The sequence below is a fragment of the Scophthalmus maximus genome, chromosome 3, assembly GCF_022379125.1.
Source record: "Scophthalmus maximus strain ysfricsl-2021 chromosome 3, ASM2237912v1, whole genome shotgun sequence".
In the NCBI taxonomy this organism is placed as follows: Eukaryota; Metazoa; Chordata; class Actinopteri; order Pleuronectiformes; family Scophthalmidae; genus Scophthalmus; species Scophthalmus maximus.
Genome location: NC_061517.1, coordinates 15,802,680 through 15,825,134, shown reverse-complemented (window position 1 = coordinate 15,825,134; position 22,455 = coordinate 15,802,680). Strand labels below are relative to the sequence as shown.

Below are 22,455 nucleotides of genomic sequence, written 5' to 3'. Positions count from 1 at the left end.
TATAGGGAAACTGCATTGATTACTCTATTTTCTTCCCTCAACAACATGTTTGACTTTTAAAGTATTAGCTGATGTTAACTTCCCCCCGGGGGGTCTCGCAAATGTGACAACAGTGGCCCATCGCTCTCACACTGACTGAGCACCCTGCTGAATACACACACACACACACACACACACACACACACACACACACACACACACACACACACACACACACACACACACACACACACACACACACACACACACACACACACACACACACACACAGATGCCCAGTTTAACCACAGTCTTCCACTGTTGGCCAATGCCTAGTCAAACTCGAACCTTACTTTAGACCTCATATTTAGGTAGCATTTATAGGTTTAGAAAAATATTTTCCCTTCATTTTCCTTTAAATCTGCTCTCTCTCTTACAGATGTTATAACATTGGTCTTGGATGTATCTCAGTGGCATTTCAGGGCAAAAGAATGGTGCAATTTACAAAATATAAGAATATCCATGCTTATGTTCAAGTTAAGGATAGCACAGGCGGAAGGAGCCAGTCTATGTTTTCTCAGTCTGCATCTTTGCGATTTACATTTAGTAATTTCAGCAGATGCTATTGTTTACTGCAATTGTGCTCTGATCGGTTTTCAGCGTTCTAATTCAGGACACATCAGGAAACATCTGGTCCCTCTGCCAAGAGGAACTGGTTTGTGAATTGCCTTGAATTAACACGCTCACGTCAAACAATGGCATTCTTTGGTATTTGAGAAATTAAGTTTGTACGTTGGTGATGTCACACAGTGGTTTTTACAGCTCCACTGTGAATAGGCTGCGCGAGTGCATTGACTCGTTTCATTCGGTTGTCATTTTGAATTTAGACATGTTTACACAATTGTCGAGCACAAATCACTTGGATGTAAATGCTGAAACATGCAATCACTCAGCAGAAAAAACTTTCTTTTCCGTCCGTCCATGGAGGCATACTCCCATGACAGATATAAAAAGGAAGTTTTTGGCAGTGAAGCAGGAAAAGCGAGTGTGAATTCTTTAATTAAGTGCTTTTCCCACTTTAAATCATCCACAACACCAAACTTAACATTTATTGAGGCGAGGATTTAAAAAATGTCCAAATGAGTAATGTGAACCATTCATTATTCAGTGCACAAACGTTACGTTCCGTTTCAAAGCTGCATTGCAGTTCTCAAAGCCTCACTTTTTTTCAGATAAAACAGACTCATTGATGTTGCAAACTCACCAGGAATGTTCTCGTGCTCGTGCTTCTTGAGATGGCGGTCGAGGTTGGTTTGCTGACCGAAGCAGCGGTTGCACAAGTGACACTTGAAGGGTTTCTCCTTGTTGTGGATGTTGCGAACGTGGCGTTGAAGGTTGGATGAGATGCTGAATGAGCGGTCACAGTATTTACACCTGCCAAAGGAGAACAGAGGGTCATGAATGAGGTTTTACATATGCAGCAAGGCGGCTCAGGGAGCAAGGACTGCTTTTGGACCACAGAAGAAAGCATAGTATTATTATCCATCTCTACCGAATTTTGAAAATCTTTCAGTAACTGGAATGATGGACCCCAAATAAAATCTTTACACTGCAACTCATTGGAATCTCTTTAATGTAAGTAATAGTAGAACGGGAATAGCTTAAAATAGCAAGTGATTTGAGACGCACAAAACTTTTTTCTCAAATTGAGATAAATTCCAAAAAAAAGGCCTATATCTGCTGATTCACCCAAGCAAAAACAGAGTTAAGTCCCAAAGAGGAAACAGTAAGACAAACAGAAATGAGGAAATACATCAATTAGAGAAAAAGGACAGAGCCTTTCCCAAAGATTATAACTAGACTGAAATGGACTAGAATAGAATAGAATACCTGTAGGGTTGTTCCCCTGTGTGTGTCCGCAAGTGTCTGGTGAGGTTTGCCGATCGAGGGAAGATTTTCCCACAGTACCTGGAAGGGAGAATGGAAGAGTGATGATCATAAACAAAAATTTTATATATCTTATCGTCACTTTAAATGTTTAAGTTAGTAGAATGCAGTTTCGTGTATGTAAACATCTAACCAACAAGCGTTGTCTCAGACTACAGAGAACTACTACATTTACTTATTCGATCGAGGTGGGATCAAGAGGAGTCATGTTTAAAATCAATGTGTATTGGCATGGTTAATATCACACTGTATAAATTAATTTTGATTTACATTAAATAAATGTACAGTATGAGGGGGGAAAACGATTCATTTTGTAATTTAGATATATTAAGAAATGATAATTTATTAAGTTTGTTGACTTTGAATTTAAGCTTTGTGGCTGGTTAGGCACCCCACATGTTCCCCCTCCTGAGCCACCAGCGGCACTCACCTGCAGGCGTAGCGCTCCTTGCCCTTGCGGAGGATGGCGTCTGAGAGGGAAGGTGGCGGTGAGCGGAAGTTGAACAACGGATGAGCTGAGTGTTGCAGTGAATTGGGCGGTGCATCAAGTTTTAGCGCACCGAAGCTCTCCAGCTTCTCTGTCATGGTCTCCATGGCTGACATCTGTGGGGAAGGAGCATGTGAATAGGTAAGATGAAATATTTTGATGAGCATCAAGAGCTTTTTTAAAGCGGAACCAGATTTAGATATTAACTAGTGGGTTGTTATTATAAACCTCATAGTGACAAACTCATTACTTTTAATCACACCTCAAGAGAAAATGAAATTGTTTTGTGTGTGTGTGTGCGCGCGCGCACGTATTAAAAAAGAAAAAAACACTGAAAACAAAGACACAATGTCAGAAAAAAAAAACAGGGAGCGAGGGAAAGAGACAGAGAACGGAAGCTTTGAGGAAGCAGTATATCAGAGTTTAGCCTTGTTGTTTGTTCTACAGGGCAGTCACCTCCATGACCTGTAACACATTCACAAATCCAGTAACCCTAACCCCCCCCCCCCATACACCCTCACCTCCAGCTTCAACCAGTGCTTTGTTCTTTCCCTCTTACCTTCTAACCGAAGCCACTGTTGCTGGCTGGCAAACTGATTAAATGAGGCATTCAAGAGCACCAATTGGACCTGTACAATATGGTTTGAGATACCCCCGACTGATAGCCGCTTCCCCTCCCCTAGAAGCTTGTGAACAAAAGGGGGGAGTCATGTAGAAGTTTATTTGCCAAAAACAGTTTACATCCTTCCTCTTTTAGTGAATACGGGACGGGAGAGACAGGGACAGACACTCCGTCTGGACGTGTTTATTCGCAGTCTGAGAACGGGCGGAGCGGGGCGATTCCGTCATGAGACTGAATTAGAGGTGGCATTGTGTTTGGATCACAGGGGGAATCGCAGCTGAGACACTGAGAGTCTCTACCCGGGAGCCTGTGAAAACTTTTTGTTCTGGGGATATCGATCAGTTCAGAGTAATGATTTTCAAACACTTAAGCTTCATGAATTAAATCGCTGACAGAGAGTTTATCATGTGCCTTGACTTCCTCTCCTTTGTGTCACTCAGAGACAGCCAAGGTCGGAGATACTTTTCCCAAGAAATGAAAAAGCAGAGATTTGGGGCTTCAGTTATAATATTCCATTGTGGAAAAGTGCAGTGTTTTGGAAGATTGTGAGCATGGGGTGAATGTAATTAAGAAGATGTACCAAAGCACAATTTTTGCTTGCACATTACCAAAAACATCCATGTAAGCTTTTCTTGCACCAGTCATTCTTAAAGGGATAACTACACACATGTGTAATCTCCCATATGCAATTACATATTCATGTGTAAATGTATCTGTCTGTATATGCACCAAATGTGTGTATTGCAAAGTAACAGTTGATTGAGGACACAGATTTCCAGGTCAGATAAAACCGCTTCCCCAACGAGAGCCCCCCATTCTCCTGGACACAAACACAGGATGTCCTTGATGGACACGGTGCTATTATCTAGCCAGCCAGCCACAGAGAAAAAAAAAACTTGGAGGGGATTGAGTTATTAGCTGGCCTGCAGGCTCTCGGTACATGAAACAATGCCACAACTAAGATTAGCGTGGCCAGGAGAGGTAGTTTGTTACAAATCTAATTGTTATTATTCTTTCTTTTATTAATACTATCATTCCTTGCAATCAAGATTTGTGGAGGCAGGGAGGGTCCAGGGACAGTCGAACAATGTGACTGATTATCAAAGGGGCTGCGATAACAGCCTGTGTCTTCTGAAAAAGGTAAAAGTGACGAGGTACTCAGGCGCCATTTGGTAAACAAAGGAAGAAATCATACAGAACCCTTGAGAAAATAACATCAACACTGTGGAATGATGGTGCATAGGGCCCTATCAATTCAGGTTGCCGTAGCGTGGGAGGCAGGCGTGAGGTATTTTCACATAATACATTGTACGAACATAATAGTTGATAGCATCTGGGAGTAATACGTCTGTATGTAATACCTGAAGTCAAATCCCCTGTTTGGAATTCCCTTGCTGTAGTTTTTGTTCAAAGTGCATGAACCACTTACGGTTTCTAAGCAAGATTACACCAAGCGCCTTCCTAGATATTCAATGTGTGTGTGTGTGCTGTAAGCTTACCTGTGGATGGAAGAGTGGCGGTGAGGGCCTGAGGAACTTTTCCTTCAGGGCTCCTACGGGGTCAAGTAGCTTCCTCTTCTCCACCCTGCTGGACCAACAACAAGGCAGAGGGTTACGTACCAAGGTCAGGGGTATCTACAGCCTCCAACCACACACTAAACAACCTCTACATTTCTCAATGTGTTCACATAAAAGCCCTGATGTTACTCATGTGGCAATAGCAGTTTCTGGTCTAATCGGGGCTGAAATACCTGTATATGGGGTCCATGAAGAATGCTGAGGGCTTGGCATAGTGCAGGGGTGGTGGCTGATGTGGCTGTGCCTGGGGCTGCTGGTGCTGGGAGATGGAGGATTGGTGCAATGACTGGGACTGGAGGTGTGGAAACCCAGATGGGGTTTCATCCTTGATGGAGACCCCCTTTCCAATTCCAAACATGTGGTTCTTTCGATTTTGTGGCTCGGCTGCCACACCATTATGACCACCTCGGTTTCGGCTGCCAATGCTGAGGTCCAACGGCTGTTCTTCACCGCAAGATATTGCTGAAGGTCCACTACTGCTCCCAGTGCTACTGTTGGGGTGTGAGGGGTTCGTTTGGGTGGGAAGAGATAACTTGGTCTCCTTGGGTTTTGTGGTGAGATCAAATGGTGACTCTACTGTGGGAGCAGGAGCACCTGGGGCTCCAGAAACTATCTTATGAAGCTGCTCGCGAGGTGACTTAGGCTCGACCTTAAAGAACATATTATGATTGAGGGCACCTCTATCAGCACTGAAGGGATAGATGGAGTTGTGGAAGTTGGGCAGGAACTGGAAGGGAAACATGGAATGGTAAGGTAACGGACCCATCTTCTTCTCTTGATGAAGACCAATCAAACCTGGACCAAAATATTTCTCAGCAATGGAGGCGATGGCTTTGATGGAATCTGTAGCTGCATTGGCATTTGTGGTGCTTGGTGGGAGGGCTTGCTCATCAGGCGGCGGGAAAAAGGAGTGCTGGGATGATGCAGAAGAGAGAAATGGACGGTCCATTGGGTGGTTCCCCGAACTAGACACGGCTGTTATCAACGCACTGTTCGTGTCTTCTGACTGGTGGCCTTCTTGACTCAATATGGCCCCAGATGGCTTCCGCCTTTTACCACTTCGCTCGCGTTCACTTTCTCCATCGCTCTCCAGGTCAGAACCATCACCTGAAGCAGTACCAGTGGTGGTGTCCAAATCTGTCCCACTTGTGGTATTAACGTCTTCAAGATCGCTACAGTCTGACATGTCTGCCATCTTAGATTTTGTCTTGGCTTCTCCAATAGAAGACAAATCCAGTTTGTGCTCTTTCTCTTCCACCTGACTGAGACTGTTACCGCCATTGCTGTTTGTCGAGCTAACCAGTGACAGTGGAGGCGCATCTAGGAGACTCCGAGGCAGCTTCACCTCCTGACTGCTGCTGCCCATCGGGCTCTTTATCAACGAACTAGCTGGCAATAAAGGTGGTCGTGGATACAGTGATGGTGAGAAGATACCTGGGAAACCATGTGGAAGGGATGGGAAGCCATGGGGTCCTGGGGAGAAAGGCAGGCCAGCGTGAGGGTGAGGTCGGGAGGGAAAGTAGTCAGTGAATCCTAAACCTGAATGGTTTAGACCAGCAAGGTGGGGATGATGGGACTTGGCCTTAGCCATGATGGGGCTGGAGCTCATGGGTATGCCGGGGTTGAACATCCCTCCAGGAGAGCCATAATGATTTTTGCCCTCACAGAAGCGACGATGCTTGTTGAGGGAGGAGGTAGTGCTGAACAACTGCCCACAGTCCTTACACTTGATCTGGGTGCGGCAGTCGGCATGCATACGCTTGTGGCGGCAGAGGTTGGAGAACTGGGTGTAGGATTTGTGGCACACCTCGCCTGGGGGAGCAAGAAGACACAGCCCATCAGGGCCTGGTTAAACCCATTTTAACACTGTCTCTAACTCTGAATACCAAATCAACTTCGACACACAAATCTGAATGGAAACTGATGAAGTAGCTTGAGAGAAGAAAGGGGGCTGCTGTTGATAAAATCAACCACTCTGCAATTTGAAACAGCGATATCATTTCAGATTTACTGTATTTGCAATTTGATGTATTTTACTGCCAAATAATTACTGAAACAGTCCAAGAAATAGCAGAAAATACATGTTTTAATTTACCCCAAATAGAGAGAAATAGGATTCATAATTAAAAACTATGCAGCAACATTATATTTGTTTTTTAAAATTGTTGTAATGTAGTCGAAACTAATCGTAAAAATATATGGCATGAAGTTTTACTTGAAAAAGCTTATGAGAATGGGTCAAATTATATACATTACATAATCAAATTAATAACGATACAGCTTTGATCTCTGGACATGTGTGCTTGGTTCAGAAAATGCTAGCCGGATCAAAACGTTGGCGTACACGGAGAAGAAAGGGACTGCTGGCTGATGGAGAGGAAGATGTGGTAGACAGAAAAAAAGGCATAAAAGAAATGTACTGATCAGGATGAGGCCACCGTTAACTCCCAACGCTCTCACTTACAGATAAAGGGTTTGACACTGCTGTGGATGTGCTTATGCTGCTTGAGGCCTGAAGAGGTGGCAAAAGTCTTGCCACACTCAGGACACGTGTGAGCGCGTGCGCCCACATGCTGGGAGCGGATGTGGCGCTGAAGGTTGCTGGGATCTGTGAACACCTGGAATTTGAAAAAAATGTGTATAAAAATACAATCTACGTGACCATTAACAAGGCAAAAATATTTATATATTTTCCACCTTTTGTATTACATTTTAACATTGCTAATTAACACACACACCACATAAAGTATGCTATTCTTTCAGACTGACTATATCTTTGTCCAGTATCATTATGATTTAACGCTAAAACAAACAAAATAAAAACATGAGACCAGCAGAATTTCTGAAGCAGATGAAGCCTGTGTGTCCTGTGCACAACTTACGTGCCGGGTATGCTGTACCTTATCACAGTTTTCACACTCAAAGCGCTTGCCACTGTCATGTGACATCTGGTGACGGATGAGGTTGGACTTCCAGTTAAAGGCTTTCGGGCACTGGTCACACTTGTATTCGCGCTCTTCTGTATGGACTATCATATGTTGGCCCAGACTTGATAAAGAGAGCACAAGTTGATCAGTGAACTTGATAAATCTTACTAGTCCTTTTAGCGTGTGTTGAATGTTTGGTGGAGACTGTTATCACGTGTGTCTGTGTACCTGTACTCATTTGGGAAGATCTTCTCACAGTCTTTGCACTCGTGGACGGGCTCGTCGCTGTCCTCGCGCTCCTGCTTGAAGTCCTCCCTCAGCGTGTCAAAGATGGAGCCTGCACTGGTGCACGAATACTTCTGGTGCCGCCGCAGCTCGAGTGTTGAGGAGAACAGCTCATCGCAGTCTTCACAGCGGTACATCTGCTCGTCTACACACACGCAGACACACAGACACAATTGTCAAAACTACAGTATGTTTTTCAGTTTTACAATTACAAACAACCTTAAATTAACTTGGAGGCCGTGTTGAGATTAAAACTTCTTTTCCAAGTGAGACCACGCCAAGACAGGGTCAGTTAGCAGCATCACAACAGGAATAAATACAAAAGGTGCATGATACAAATACAAATCGCAGCACGAGGAGGCATGTGTTTATCGTTAAATGAAGAAACTGCAGTGACTGCTTCCTTTATTGTGCTTAAAATTATTTATTCTAAGCTGAAAATCATCAGAGGGGAACAAAAATATAAGTTTATACTAAAATGTTAAACACTCAACATGTTTAGACTAATACCTCTGTGTTTCACAGTGTTGCATTCAATTGTGTCTACTGGGTTTTAACCTCTGCGAACAAAACGTACTACATTTTAAGGAAGTCAAGATAATGGCGACATTGCTGCGCACAAAGAAACAAGCGATGAGCTGGTTTGCATCCTAGTATTCGCTACCTCCTGTAGGTTTCATCTTCCTGAAGACACAGAGCCGAGTATCCAAACTGCATACATAACAATAGTCGATAGCACTGAACAAGAACAAACGTCTGCTACCTATCTCTGTGTTAGTTACAGCTAAACAGACTCCCGTTCAAGCAACAATCCTGTAATTGACATTCACATAAAATGGAAATCAATTAGCGGTGAAACGTGGCCTTCATTAACACAGCTAATTGCCTGTTAAAGCGAGCGTTTGCTGGAGACTGTTGGTGTAATAGCACACAGGGGAAACAATAGGGGCTGGTCTTCCCCTTCCATGTTGATAACCTTTACAATACTTCTCACCAACAAGGTCAAATGCATAAAACTCGGGCCAGCTCTTTCAATAGCAAGTTCCTGAGTCAGGCGCCAAGTTCAACAGATCAGGGGAAAGCCCAGTGGAGTGTCTTTGTCCAGGGGCATAAACGTGTGTGTATGTGTATGTGTGTGTGTGTGTGTGTGTGGGGGGGGGGGGGGGGTTGCGTGTGTTTGTGTGAGCATTTTCCAAAAAGAATGAGCAGCGAGGAACAGAGGTAAGCAGGGGCACAGTGGCGCCAACCCCATGTTGATTTTCAGCACCAACCTGCCGTACCCTCGTTGCCCCGACCAACCGTACGCCCCCCATCCATCATTTCCAAGCCGCACTAAATGGGATTTAATCCAAAAGGACTCTCTGTGCATTGCTCACCTGTTTTCTACTCCATGTGACCGTTTATCCAGCTGGAACTTCTCGGGCACATTAAAAGGGCATTAGTGTAGCAACATCAATGTGCCTGACCTTGGGGAGGAGGATAAACGACCTTTTGGTCAATGGCCCATTACACTGAGCTCAAATGCCAAACTAACTAGCTCACTATGACACCGGCGCGCACATAATTTCACAAAGAGCGAGTTGGCCGTGATTTGCTGTGAAGCTCAAAGCATCTCGGACTCTTGCTGTCCGTCACTATCACAGAAGTTCTCGCAAACTCCTCTCGGCTGCTGGGAAACCCGTGTGAGTGGATGCTCAGGTGGGTTTCGGTGAGGACACGGGCGAATGAAGGGGGTTTGCGTGCATGTGTGCATCAGCGTGCCTGTGTTTTTTCAGTTTGTCTGGTGTGGGCGGTTGGGTCGGGACGAGGTGGGGGTGGGGTTATAAAGGGGAGACTAATAGCTCTCTGGGAGACGAAGGGAAGCACAATTATGTGCAGTTTAGCAGCTAATCTGGGAGCATGGGTGAGGTCTCGGGGGACTCCTCAAGTCCTCTACTTCAAATTCCTTCTCTGATAAGCCAGACACAGAGAGCAGGGCTGCACCGCCAAGCTCCCACTCAGCCCTGCTGCACTACCTCTCTCTCTCTCTTGCTCAAATACATGGAGACAAGCACACAAGACAGACACTTTGATCCCAACAGTAAGTGGACAGCTCTCTCCCTCTCTGTGTGTCTGTTTTCCTGCCTCGTTCCATCACAAACATGTCCGAACAGCAGATGAACTATGATGCTTATATATTCTTTTTCTGTCCCCTGCCTGCCTTCATCCCTCTCTCACACAAACACACAATGCCAAATACTTTGGCTCTGACACGCACATTCTGGCAGGTGGAGTTTCTCTCTTTTCTCTGTCTGCCTCCCTCTCGCATGCTTCATGCTTCACACACGTACATACACACACACACACGCACGCACGCACGCACGCACGCGCACACACACACACACACACACACACACACACACACACACACACACACACACACACACACACACACACACACACACACACACACACACACACACACACACACACACACACACACACACACACACACACACACACACCGAGGAAATGAACAAATCATTTACAAGTCTGCTGCACCTTTGACACACTCCTGCAAAAAACCAAAAAAACACGCCATTCTGGTTCTTGTCCATAATGTAGCCTAGAGATTTGAGATCTGCTCATAAATGTGTGCATCAGGGGGAGGGGGGGCTTGTTCTCCCTCCATCCTTTTATAATCGATGACAAGTAAGAGTAATCAGATCCCCCCCCCCTTCATCCGTGGTTCCAGAAACACAACCAAAACAGTGTTACCTGACAACAGCACTTGGCCACAATAAGCCCAAGATGTTTGAAGGAAGGCAGCGGAACTACGGGCCCTTTTACGCTCAAGTGAACTCCGACAGAAGAAAGAACAGCTGTCCAAGTTAGATTATGAGATAAAAATATTGAACATATTCAGTGTGACGTATAGACGACACGGTTGAAAGGTAGTGAGTGCGGTGAGTCGGGTTACACGGGGGGGGCTTTGAAATGGGAGACTGTTTGCAGACAGCGGAGCAGCGCGCGCACGCGATCTCTGATATATTTGTTTTCATTTTAGTGTTATAACCTTAAAGATCAACCAAAAAAATACACACATTAATTGTTTCAACATCGAATTTGATTTGTGTTTACGTGTCTACATGCATTAACGTCTTGACAAAGATTATATCAACATTTTTAAATGATTATTCATTCGAACCATTCCTGTGCATATATGTCGCCACTGTTGGGCCTGTCATAAAAAGCGTAGTCTATTATTTATTATCTATTTTATTTTTATTTATATTATTTATCCTTTTTGGAGCCGGTTCCCCGGGACATCACGTCACTACACGCAAGTAGGAAATAACATCTAATTTTAAAAAGTATATAATAATAATAATAATAATAATGATGATAATAAATCATTCCTTCGATTCCAATAGGTCCTCACTCGGAGTTTCTCAGTGGAACAACAACATTTCATTATCATTCTTTGGCCGATGTAAAACAGAATTCCACTTGTGCTCCTGTGTTTTCTGTGGCTTCTGAATCATTTTCTTTTTGATCTTGACGTTTCCGAGGTTCAGCCCACTCCGGGTGGAATATGACAAGTGGCAATTTACACCCGAAAGCGTCGCGTTCAGGACGGGGCCCATTGTGCGGCCCCGTCCCAGCGCCCTGAGACCTCGACGGGCCAGCCTCCATCTCTGGTCTGGCAGGTCCACAGCGGCTCCAGCCTGCAGGCTTCTAATGCGGGATTCATTTGTGGAAATTCATTTGAATAATTCACATTTCTTGAGAAAAAAAGGGGGAATTCGTGTACGGATAGATGGTGCCTTTTTGGGGGGGGGGGGGGGGGGGGGGGCGCGAATGCAGCACAGGATGCAGGTTGGAGTTTGTTTAAAATGTGCGCTAATGACGCGCATTCATCTTACCTTGTAGGTTGGGTGCCATGGATCCCTCGGGGAAAATACCGTCCTTCATACACACTAAAAGCTCCTCCCCTGCTTCAATGTCCCGCACAGCTTTATAATAAATCTGAGAGAGAGAGAGAGAGAGAGAGAGACGTTAACTTAAGGTCAAGATCTTCATATTTATTATCGCACATACAGGAAGGACCTTCTGTTGAAATTGCTAAAATTAGCATATCAAGGTTGCTATAGGAAAATCAGAACAGAATGCCTGAAACTAAACTTCATGATGGAGACTGCAGAACAGTTATTTACGTCTGACACATTCACACTATTTTAACACTTTATTTGTACTAATTAAAAGCCTGGCTGCCATTTGTTATTATAATTATAGCCCGTGATACCACGCAATGATTTATTCCACAGTCACTTAAAAAAATTAATAACACGAATATAAAATAGGCCCTAATAATGACAAATCACAAATAAAATAAAATTACAAATAAGATAATGATGATTAAAAAAAAAAAAATATGGCACCGTGTTCTTTCACCTAAAAAAAGAAATGCAGGAGAAAAGCCAGACGAGACATACTGTATGCTGTAATGAGAGCAAACAATTACAAAAGAAAAGTGGCGAATGAAATGAAAATGAAATAAACGTCAAACAGCTGCTCAGATGTTTGTCTGCGCTGTTCTTTTGAATTTGTATTTACAGCTGCACAAAACATTCACGTGTGACCGAGAGAGTTTTAATAGTGTGATCGAGCATAAAATATGACATTATTCTAGGACTCAGATTTTTTTTTTTTTTTTTTTGCACTAAGTGAACACGAGGAAAAACTGAGAACAAGAATAAATGTATATGGGAAAACCCCCGACGCCATTCATTGCCCATGCAGGCCCCGCGCAGTTGTCTGTCCCACATCCAGCAAACCGGTGCAGCACACTAAGCTCACACAGGCAAAATCAATCAAACTCAGTTTACTCACAAAACAATTTCACTTTCAATGAAACGTATCAGAGCGTCGCGACACACGGGAGCGCAAACAAATTCACTTCAAGCTGCAGAACAAAACGAGGCTTCTGAACACACGGGGGCGCTCTGCACCAACCCAACGACACACCACACACACACCACACACCCCACACACACACACACACACACACCACACACACACACACACACACCCCACACACACACACACACACACACACACCACACACACACACACACACACCACACACATACACACACACACACACCACACACACACACACACACACACACCACACACACACCACACACACACACACATACACACGCTGGTGGACGAGGCTGGTGAAAACAACTTGCAAGACTTAGTGATCCTAGGACGAGACCCGGACGAGGGTAAAAATCCTTCTTATTAAAGGTATTATCAATTTTATCACCACTAATGTTTACAACAGATACAATCCTCTCTTCAAGTTTTTTTTTTCCCCCAAGCTGACCTTTCTTTTCTCCGTGAGACGAAAGAGTTGAGAAAGTTGCGCGGCGCTGCGGAGAGCCTCCAGCTGCAGTAGCACTTCAGTCCCGGTGGAGTTGGCGACACAACCCATAGTAGGTCTGCCGGAGAGGGAGCGGCGCGCTGGGGCGGACCGGGCCGGGCGGAGGAGAGGAGGAGGCCGGGCGGAGGAGAGGAGCAGGTCGGGCGGAGGAGAGGAGGAGGCCGGGCGGAGGAGAGGAGCAGGTCGCGGACGGAGCAGCCGGGCGCGCTGCGGACGCGGCGCGTATCGTCTCCCTGTGCCTGGATGAATCCCGACGCGCCTCCGCTGAGCTACTCTCTAATCTAGTCAAGTGAGCGCGTCTTTGATGATGATGATGATGATGATGAGTCTCTCTCTCTCCACCTCCCTCTCTCTCTCTCTCTCTCATTAGTGATTCCCTAATGCCCCTCGGTGCTCTCTCGGTTACCCGTCGGCCACTCCTCCTCGTCTTATCTCCAGCCAAATGGACTGAGGGATCTGCGGCGCAGACCCCTCCCCGCATCTCCGATCCCATAGTCGCCGCTTTGGCCGCTTGATAAATCTATTATTGGTGTAAATAATGGATAAGACAGCCTGGCAGACTTGAACTCAGTCCATTCCTCTCGAACGCGCTCGTGTAGCAGCACGGACAAATACAAAAATATATAGAGAAGCGCAGAAATCGAAGCTTATCAATAAGTCTATCAGCGACGTGGGATGCGATTCAACTTTTTGCTCGAAGTGATATTTCGTTCACTTTCTTCCAGTCGGGCCTGAACACAACATGCATGGATCAGTGGGAGCCTCTGAGGTCACGTTTGGATTAAATAGGGTTAAAATATTATAATTACACTTGTGAAAAATGAAAATGTCTATTTTCTAGCAATTACATTCTTCACCAAACTGTTATTATTATTATTATTATTATTATGATAAAGAAAAATCTATTAATTTTCAATATCATTGTTTGACTTTTCCTCAACTGTATTTGTCACGAAAAAAATGAGCAAAGAAAAACATTGCATGAAATATGACATGAACACTGGAGAAAAAAATATTTATAAAGAATGAAGAACATCAGAATGTCCTATTTTAAATACTAGTTTGTTTATGGAATAAATCCTGCATTCTACTAATTTTAAATTTAATGAAATATCTTGTTATTAATAATACCTCTTCCTTATTTTGTGATGGGATTAAAATCTGAAAAAAAATCTGCATATATTGCATAATTTGTATTTTTTGTAGCAAATACTAATATTATTAATAAATACGGGCATTTTAATAACCTCCCTAATTGATATTTGTGATATCTGCAGCATTTTGTGTGTGTGCGTGTGTGTGTGTGTGTGTGTCTGTGTGGGGGGGGGTTCTACAGTATGGCCTGCACACTCAGACCTGTCTTGACCTTTTCCCATCTCTGTCCAGTGTTCAGGGGACAGATGCCTCATCGATCAATGCCAGCCGTAGGGCTCGCAATAATCCCCCACTGTGGCCTCGCACATCAACACATCAACACACCAACACCCAGGCACACACATAACAGTGTCTGTTTATTGGTGGATCCGTCCGGGGGTGAGATGGGGGGATCAAACACTGTTGGATATAGGGCTCCACTCCAAAACACAAAAGATGAAGGACTGACAAGAAGGTGGACAAGGTTCATCTCCTTTTCAAAACCTCAACTCCCACACACACACACACACACACACACACACACACACACACACACACACACACACACACACACACACACACACACACACACACACACACACACACACACACACACACCACCCATTGCGCTCTCTCTCTCTCAGCCATTTCCTTCACTAGATGCAACTTGGCCTTAGCACCACTGAATGGACTTGCTTACTCACCAGTTAAGCGTGATTGTTGGCATTCGTAATGAATGGGAACTATTTTATTGTAGTAAACACACACACACACACACACATGCACGTACACGCACGCACACACGCGCACACACACGCACACACACGGTCACACACACACACGTACACGCACAAGCCTGAATTTAAAAAACAAACAAAACTGTACCTCTAAAGAGACTATGTCCAAAGCACATTTTCTGTTTATACCTGATGCATATGAAACACACACATATATATATATATATAGAAATAGCAAATATCTAAATCATGCATGATCATACATACATTTGTTCATCGTACATCATTAATGACAAACAAATAAACAAATGAATTATCCACTTGCTTTTTAAAAGGTTACCCACTGCATTTGAATGTGCCTCATGTGCACATATTTCCATAAACTCATGCATTGTGCATGCTGTTACAATACAAAAAAGAAAAGAAAAATCACGGAATAGTCTGTTAAATTATACATTTTGGCACTGAGTGGCTGCATATGTGTGTGTTGTGTTTGTAAATAAATTATAGGGTCATACCTGTGAGCCACTACACCAAGCAACTGGTCAGGCAAAGGAAAGCGAAGCCCTACGTTTCTCACAAACAACCACGACATAAAAACAATCGCGCACGTGGCCTTTTTTCTGCGTCAGACAATTTTCGCCGGTGCTCTGATTCCTTCTTTGACATTGTGTGGCAGTGGCAGGGGGCACTGATGTGAAAATCTTAAAAGGATTAGGCGGGTTGGTGTTGCCAGCCAATTGGTGCTTGTCAATCTCAGAGGCCCCAGTGTGTTCACTCTCTTACGGTGTCCAAGCCCCCTTTCTGGCTATCGGTCAGGCTTAATGTCTGAGGCTTAAATGGACACACTAGCCCGTCCCCTCGGTGTGACAGAGTGACAGGTGGCAGCTCAAGACATGGGGACAGAAAAGGAAGACAAAGACAGCGAGGAACAGGCGGCCAGAGGCCGAGACAGGAGGAGGAAAGAGCCATGTAGGCAGGGATTAGGAGACAAATAAGAGCGGAGTGACAGGAATGTGGAAACACGCAGGCAAAGTCATATGGATGCATTTGGTTACTGTCATACTGACATCATCTCTCATGTTGTGTTTCAATGCTTCATCCTTTTCCTGCTTTGTTCCATGCATGGTGGTTTCAACTGAAATCAAATGTGTTTCATAAAAAAAGGACGAATAAAACCACTGGTATTTCAATTGCAGAAACTGGGACAAGAATCAGCAAAGCAAAAAAAGACAGCTACTGCACGTCAAACAGAAACAGAGAAATATGCTAATATGTTGCAGCAGTAAGTTGTGGCACACACATTGCATGGGGTTGGGGTTAGAGCCTAGTTAAGCAGTTGGGGTTTTATGGGCACTGGCTGGGAATCTTTCCAAAAGAATCTGATGCCCGACCCAAGTTTCTCTAAAGAGAGAGAAAGAGAGAGGGGGGACGGGCCGACGGGGCATAAGAAAAGAAAAAGGGAGAGAAACTGCAGCCTCCACAGAAGAAGAGCATGTCTTACATACTGGTTATCATAAGACTCATATCATAAGAGTGCAAGACTATTTTTCACCAGCCCATGTCACAGACACACAATAGAGCAATTCCTTTTAGCAGCACACACATTTTGCAGCCACAATGGCAAACGCACACACACACAAACACACATTCACACGGATCAACCAAGTTGCTGGATGGGAAGCAATAATGGCCACTTCTCCCCTTGGCTCCACCTCTTGCCGACGGCATGTCCCTGTCTCTCCCACAACTGGACCACACAATCCGGCCAGCACATCTCCGCCGCGTCACTCACCTGGTCTCCGGTGAGGTGGCAGGCGGCGAGGTTCTGCTCCTCGAACGACAGGGCACAGCGGACGTACTTGAGCCAGCTGTTGCCGGTGGCGTCCGGGCCCGTGTCCAGCGCAAATTTGACGTTCCCCATGTCGTCCACCACCTGTGGGAGAGCGACAGGTCACATTAGGAAATATTTATGACAAGCAACGGGTTATCGTCAAAACTACCGAATGTCCTATATGTTTCTAGACAAATGACATTTTCAAGGAGGTTCCAGGCAACATTTGAAATGGGCACATGGAGGTATGAGAAGGCAATGCCAGGAGTTTGATGTCAGTCAACCTTAAGATACACAGAGGCAACATGTCAGTGGGTGTTAGGGCCACCTAACCTTGTCAGCCCTGACAACTAGAAGAGGAAAGAGGGAAAGGAGGCGAGAGGAGGAGGAGGGAGTCGACGAACTGTTTCTTTCACTTGTCTAAAGACTTTCTCTGGCACATATTGATCACCTTTTGTAACCCCTACACCCCCCTGAGACTCCAAGAGCAGGTTTCACATTACCCGCTTTCACGGAGAATGAAGGAGCATGGAGATAAAGATGAAGGAGGAGGAGAAGAAGAAGAAGAAAAGAGTCTCATTGTGGAGCGAAAATTGAGGGGAAAACCGGGAAGGAGTAACAAAGCTCCATGTTTTGCTCAAGAGAAAAATGGGACTTCATTCTTCACAAATTTGCAAATTGTGAACGATAGAGGAGAAATATCAAGTACAGGTCTTTAAGTTTGCCAAAAAAAAACAGACATCAAATATTAGACGACGGTTTTGCATTTATGAAACAGCAAAGATTGCAACGAGGATGCGTACATATTAAATTCAAGAAATGCTGCCTTCTCCTCTTGGCTCCCTTGAGTGCATTTTGTGTGTGTGTGTGTGTGTGTGTGCGTGCGTGCGCATTGGCATCTGTGTCTGCGGTGGAGTGCGGTGGTGCTGGGGAATCTGGGGGTGGCTCGGCTGAAACCCCTGCGTTAACCCCCTCAACCAAGCTGGGGTTGAAGCTCCGGTTTCGCCTCTGCACTGCATGTGATACTGAGCCTGTGCGATTCCTCCGGGGAGAAGTGGCCTGAGACAGAACCACTCCTCTAATTACAACTCCCAATCAGGCCGGCCGGAGTTCAGCACTGACCTCTAGCTTGACTCCCTGCGCTGCTAATCACAGTCGAATGTCTGCCCGGGGAAACCGAGGTGTGATGGAGAAGAACCAACAAACCAAGTGACGTTTTTAGATGTGCAAAGTTCGCGAACTGCTCTAACTGCATGGCGGCCGCTCTTTCGAGAGGCACGCTAACGTTTTTTGGGCCCAAGCTCGTAAAGTGTGAATGGTCGTGTTCTTGTTGTCTGGGCTGAACGCGTGCAGAAGGTGTATTTTCGTGGGCGGGGGTGCAGGTGCCAAGTGTGGTGAGTAAATAAATATGTAAAGGGTCTGGTCGGAGGTGTGGAAGAACTGCCATGTGCTTGTGCGAATACGGTAACTGTTTTAGGCAGTTTGTTGTTTTAATGCATGTACGCACGGCTGAAGTAACAGCATTATTGTGTTTTGAGCCAAGGTGTGAGTTTCCCCTCCTCACAAACTATGCCTGCTTCAGAATAGCAATGGCTGTTTGTGCCTGGGCTGAAAACGATTGATCAAAATCTTGACTTGACTTGCTTGAAATAAATCTGTGGCTACTGCTTGTGTGAATGTGTTCTCTGACCGTTTATGCAAATGAGTTCTTCTTATGGATTTTCATGAGCTACCAATAATATGATAATGTCCACTGGAAGAGTTTTAATGAAAAAATTGAATGACTCTTATCCATCCCTCACACTCCACGTCTACAGCTACTGTCTCTTCTGCTTCCAGTTTGTAACTTTTTTAAGTGTGTAAACTAAACATACATACCCCCTCAACCACTCCCCCCCCCACACACACAAAGTTAAGGTGTCTCGACTCTGAACAGACTACACACGCGTGAATACCATAAAACGTACATATTGAGCACGGTAGTATTCATACACATACATTTGCCCCTCCCCTCCCCTTTTCCTCTACACACAGCTGAGGGTCTTGATGGGGGGCTTAATGAGCTGCAGACCTGTATGTGTGTGTAGTACGTGCACAAGTGTGTGTGTGTGTGTGTGTGTGTGTTGTCTGGGAGGCCTGGTAACACCCTGTCTCCGAGTGGAAGCCTGATTTATAAGGCTTCAAATGAGGTGCAACAGAGAAGGAGAGGCAGAACTAGCCCACAGCTGATTGTTTGTTTATTTACCTTTCTTTTTCATTGACACCCCCCCCCTACGTCATGTGGGAGAGGATGACCCGGCTGGAAATCATCTGCTCCACGTGAGAAAAGGTTTCGACAAAAACAAGCAAACCTGACTACTGAAAATGTTTTCCCATAACCTTCTCTCTCTCCTCCTTCGGATCAGAGGCCGACAGAAGACACACAAGAGTATCAGCGGTTTCTGACCGCTTTCAACTTTATCTACTTTGAATTCACCATTTTGCTCTGATGCCCTGTTTATTAAATTGCCATACCTTCATCACTCCACTCATTCTCCTCTCTCTACTCATTTGGGCAGATCATCTTTTCACCTCCATCTTAACTCTCCAGTACAGTTCATTGACCGTCTGTGTTCAACAACCCATTCCTCTACGAAGATTCCTCTTTTGACAATCATTCCTAGTAATGACAAAATTCAAACATTCGACAACATTTTAACTGATCATAGGACACCTCGTTTTTCTGACCTTGTCACACTTCACTGTCGTCATTGCTTTGTTTTTTTAAACCCTCACAGAGTGCAGCGCTATTGTTACTAACACAAAAATAAGATCAAACTCGTCATAATTGAAGAGAATCATAATTCAAGGCAAGTAAAATGAAGAAAAGAGTCAACCTTATTGCCTGTATCTCTACTTTCATTCACACCAAAACACATTTTGGTGTGACACATTCAACATTCCAAAGTTTGATAAATATTTTTCTTTAAAAAACAGTATCGAAAAAAATGAAAAATGACTCATGTGACACACACACACACGTTAGCACAGACACAATGAGACTTCGGTGAAAGAGAAGCGCCTCTGAGTGGACAGGATGCAGGGCAAACTCCACAGGAAGCTCTGATAAGAGCACGACACTTGTATTGCTCCTCACACACACAAAGGGGAACCTTTGACAGCTAGGAACCTTTAATGGATGTCTCGGCATGCCTTCTCCCCCGCCAGTTATGTCTGACGGATGTGTGTGGCGCGCAGGGATGAATTAGTAGAGGAAAGTTGCTTGTACGGGTAGACGTTAGTGACAAGGTACATATTATTTTCTGTTAGACGGAGGGCAGAAAATGGAAATGGCAGCTCAGAGCTCAGTGGTGATTGTGATTTTGATGTGAGATGAAGATAGAAGCAGACTTACAGCATGTGAGACCTAACTGTGAGGTTATTGTAGGTCTTTATTTTTATAAAGTGTGATCTTAGCTTGCTTTGTTACGCTGCCCGGGGTTTCAATGTGTGAACACACCCTAGTTTGCATGTATTTGTATATGTTTTTGTGATGGAAAGGGTTTGTTGTATTCATTCAGTATCATGCACCTTGTCTTTACTGCTCTTTCATGTCAAAAAATAGACGAAGGTGCGTGTTTTAAGTATTAGCTTCAGTGGATTCAGCTGAGACATAAGTGATGAGCAGTGCTATTTGCTTTTCCTTTTACTCATCAGGCAGTATCAAGACAAGCAAAAAACCAGGACCATCCATCGATGTAAAATGCCAGAATAGCGATCATCCCACAAAGACATATAAAGAAGTGTTTTTTTTTCAGCCCGCGGAAAACAGGAAAGCATCACTGTGGACATGTTGACAGAGGGCCGACTCTCCCCTGGTTCACCAGGTCACATCCTGGGGAAGTGGCCGACAAATGAAAACAGGTTGATTCAAAGAGAAATAACAAAGAGCAGGGAACCACTTGCCACTCAATATGTATCATGTTTTTAACCTATCTGGATTAAGAATAGGTGAAAAAGTGTAGATAAGCAGAGGAACTGATGAGGAACTTCTTCTTGTAGCCGCTAGGGGGCAGCCTGGAACGACAGCTCCTCAGGTAGAAGAGCAGAAGTGGAAATGAAACTTCTCTCCCTCTGCAGCTGTACACATATACATATTAAACACACACACACACGGCCAGGATGGTTGTAGACAATATAAAAATGGCAGATGGAGAGAGATTTCTGTGCACTCACACACGTGCACATATACACTCGTCTGTTGTAGCGTGAAGAGAGGGCCAGTCATGGAAACAGAGCAGTGACAGTGACAGATTGAGTGACTGTGAAGTGGGCTGCGGAGCTGGTTGTTAGAGGTGTTGCAAATTAAGGTGCAGGATGACTAACAAGAAATAAAGAAGTGTGTGTGAGAGTGTGTATCCTTTCTGGAAAAGGGTCTGTTTCCAGTTGGGAGGCCCCTTAACATGCACAGACACAGACGCACACGCACACACACGCACACACACGCACACACACACACACACACACACACGCACACAAACACACAGACACACACACACACACACACGGACTAATAAAGCGGCTGACAGAGTGCAGATCCCCACAGCCTCGGATGTGTTTGTGCACATTCACATGTGTGTGTGTGAATATGTGTGTGATGGATGGGGGCCTGCAGAGATGACCCTACCCTGCCACATCACTCAGCAGACTAAATGAGTGTGCGGCCATTCACATTTGTGTGCATGTGTGTGTGTGTGGAAGTGAGAGGTGGACAGGCACACAAGGGGGGCCTGTCAATAAACCTTCTCTGAGAGTGAGAAGGGAAAAAAGACAGAGAATAAAGGACAGAGAAAGAGCGGTCGCAATTAAAAGAAAAGAAATAAAATTCAGTGCACAGTAAACCTGGGAGGGAGGCGTTTGTGCACATGGATGTGAGTACATCACATCCCCATAGGGGAAACTATGGGCTCAAATAATGGTAAATTAGATTTTGAGTTTATAAAAAGATGTTCACAAATTATTTCATGGCTGTGGTTGCATATCACTCTTTGTAAAGAGTTGTAGAAAGAGTCTGAAAACGTATAAATTAAATCATATCAATGACAAGGTTACATAAGGCTGAAAGTTTTCTGTTTTGAATTTGATACAAACAAAAACAGCTCTCATTTCTCAGTCATTTGTGCAACCTATAATTTATTTAAACATTACCAGAGAAATAATATCCCAACACCATGTCACCAACTCAAAATCTCACTGATCCTTTTTGACAGATAGCAAAAGAAAAAAACAGCAACACACAAGTACACTCCACACACATTGTTTCACTATGTCATAAGATGCAAAACTGATGTGGAAGAAACCACACACCAGATCAGACGTAGAGGAATTGATACAATTACTAGATAATACTTAATTTATAATTTTGGTTTATTAAAATGTAAAATTTGTCTGGATTTATCAATACAGGTCAATTTCCCCTGTATTTGTCAATCCAGGGGGAATTGCTGTTTTTCAGG

At 44.5% G+C, this 22,455-nt stretch overlaps 1 protein-coding gene across 9 annotated transcripts in view; it reads right to left on the bottom strand.

The window, feature by feature from the left end:
- Positions 1 to 22,455, bottom strand: part of prdm16 (PR domain containing 16) — a 170,245-nt gene that overhangs the window by 9,185 nt on the left and 138,605 nt on the right. For 3 of the 9 annotated variants that reach the window (XM_035646461.2, XM_047331061.1, XM_047331059.1), the window contains exons 4-13: positions 16,922 to 17,062; positions 11,730 to 11,832; positions 7,768 to 7,969; positions 7,495 to 7,660; positions 7,077 to 7,230; positions 4,786 to 6,457; positions 4,535 to 4,622; positions 2,357 to 2,529; positions 1,870 to 1,947; positions 1,244 to 1,413 (exon numbers count right to left, since the gene is read on the bottom strand). In XM_035646461.2, coding sequence (XP_035502354.1) covers positions 1,244 to 1,413; positions 1,870 to 1,947; positions 2,357 to 2,529; positions 4,535 to 4,622; positions 4,786 to 6,457; positions 7,077 to 7,230; positions 7,495 to 7,660; positions 7,768 to 7,969; positions 11,730 to 11,832; positions 16,922 to 17,062 — 2,947 coding nt within the window. Of the gene's footprint in view, positions 1 to 1,243; positions 1,414 to 1,869; positions 1,948 to 2,356; positions 2,530 to 4,534; positions 4,623 to 4,785; positions 6,458 to 7,076; positions 7,231 to 7,494; positions 7,661 to 7,767; positions 7,970 to 11,729; positions 11,833 to 13,198; positions 13,329 to 16,921; positions 17,063 to 22,455 lie in introns of those variants that run through there. The other 6 variants (XM_047331058.1, XM_047331060.1, XM_047331065.1 and 3 more) reach the window with 6 other exon arrangements.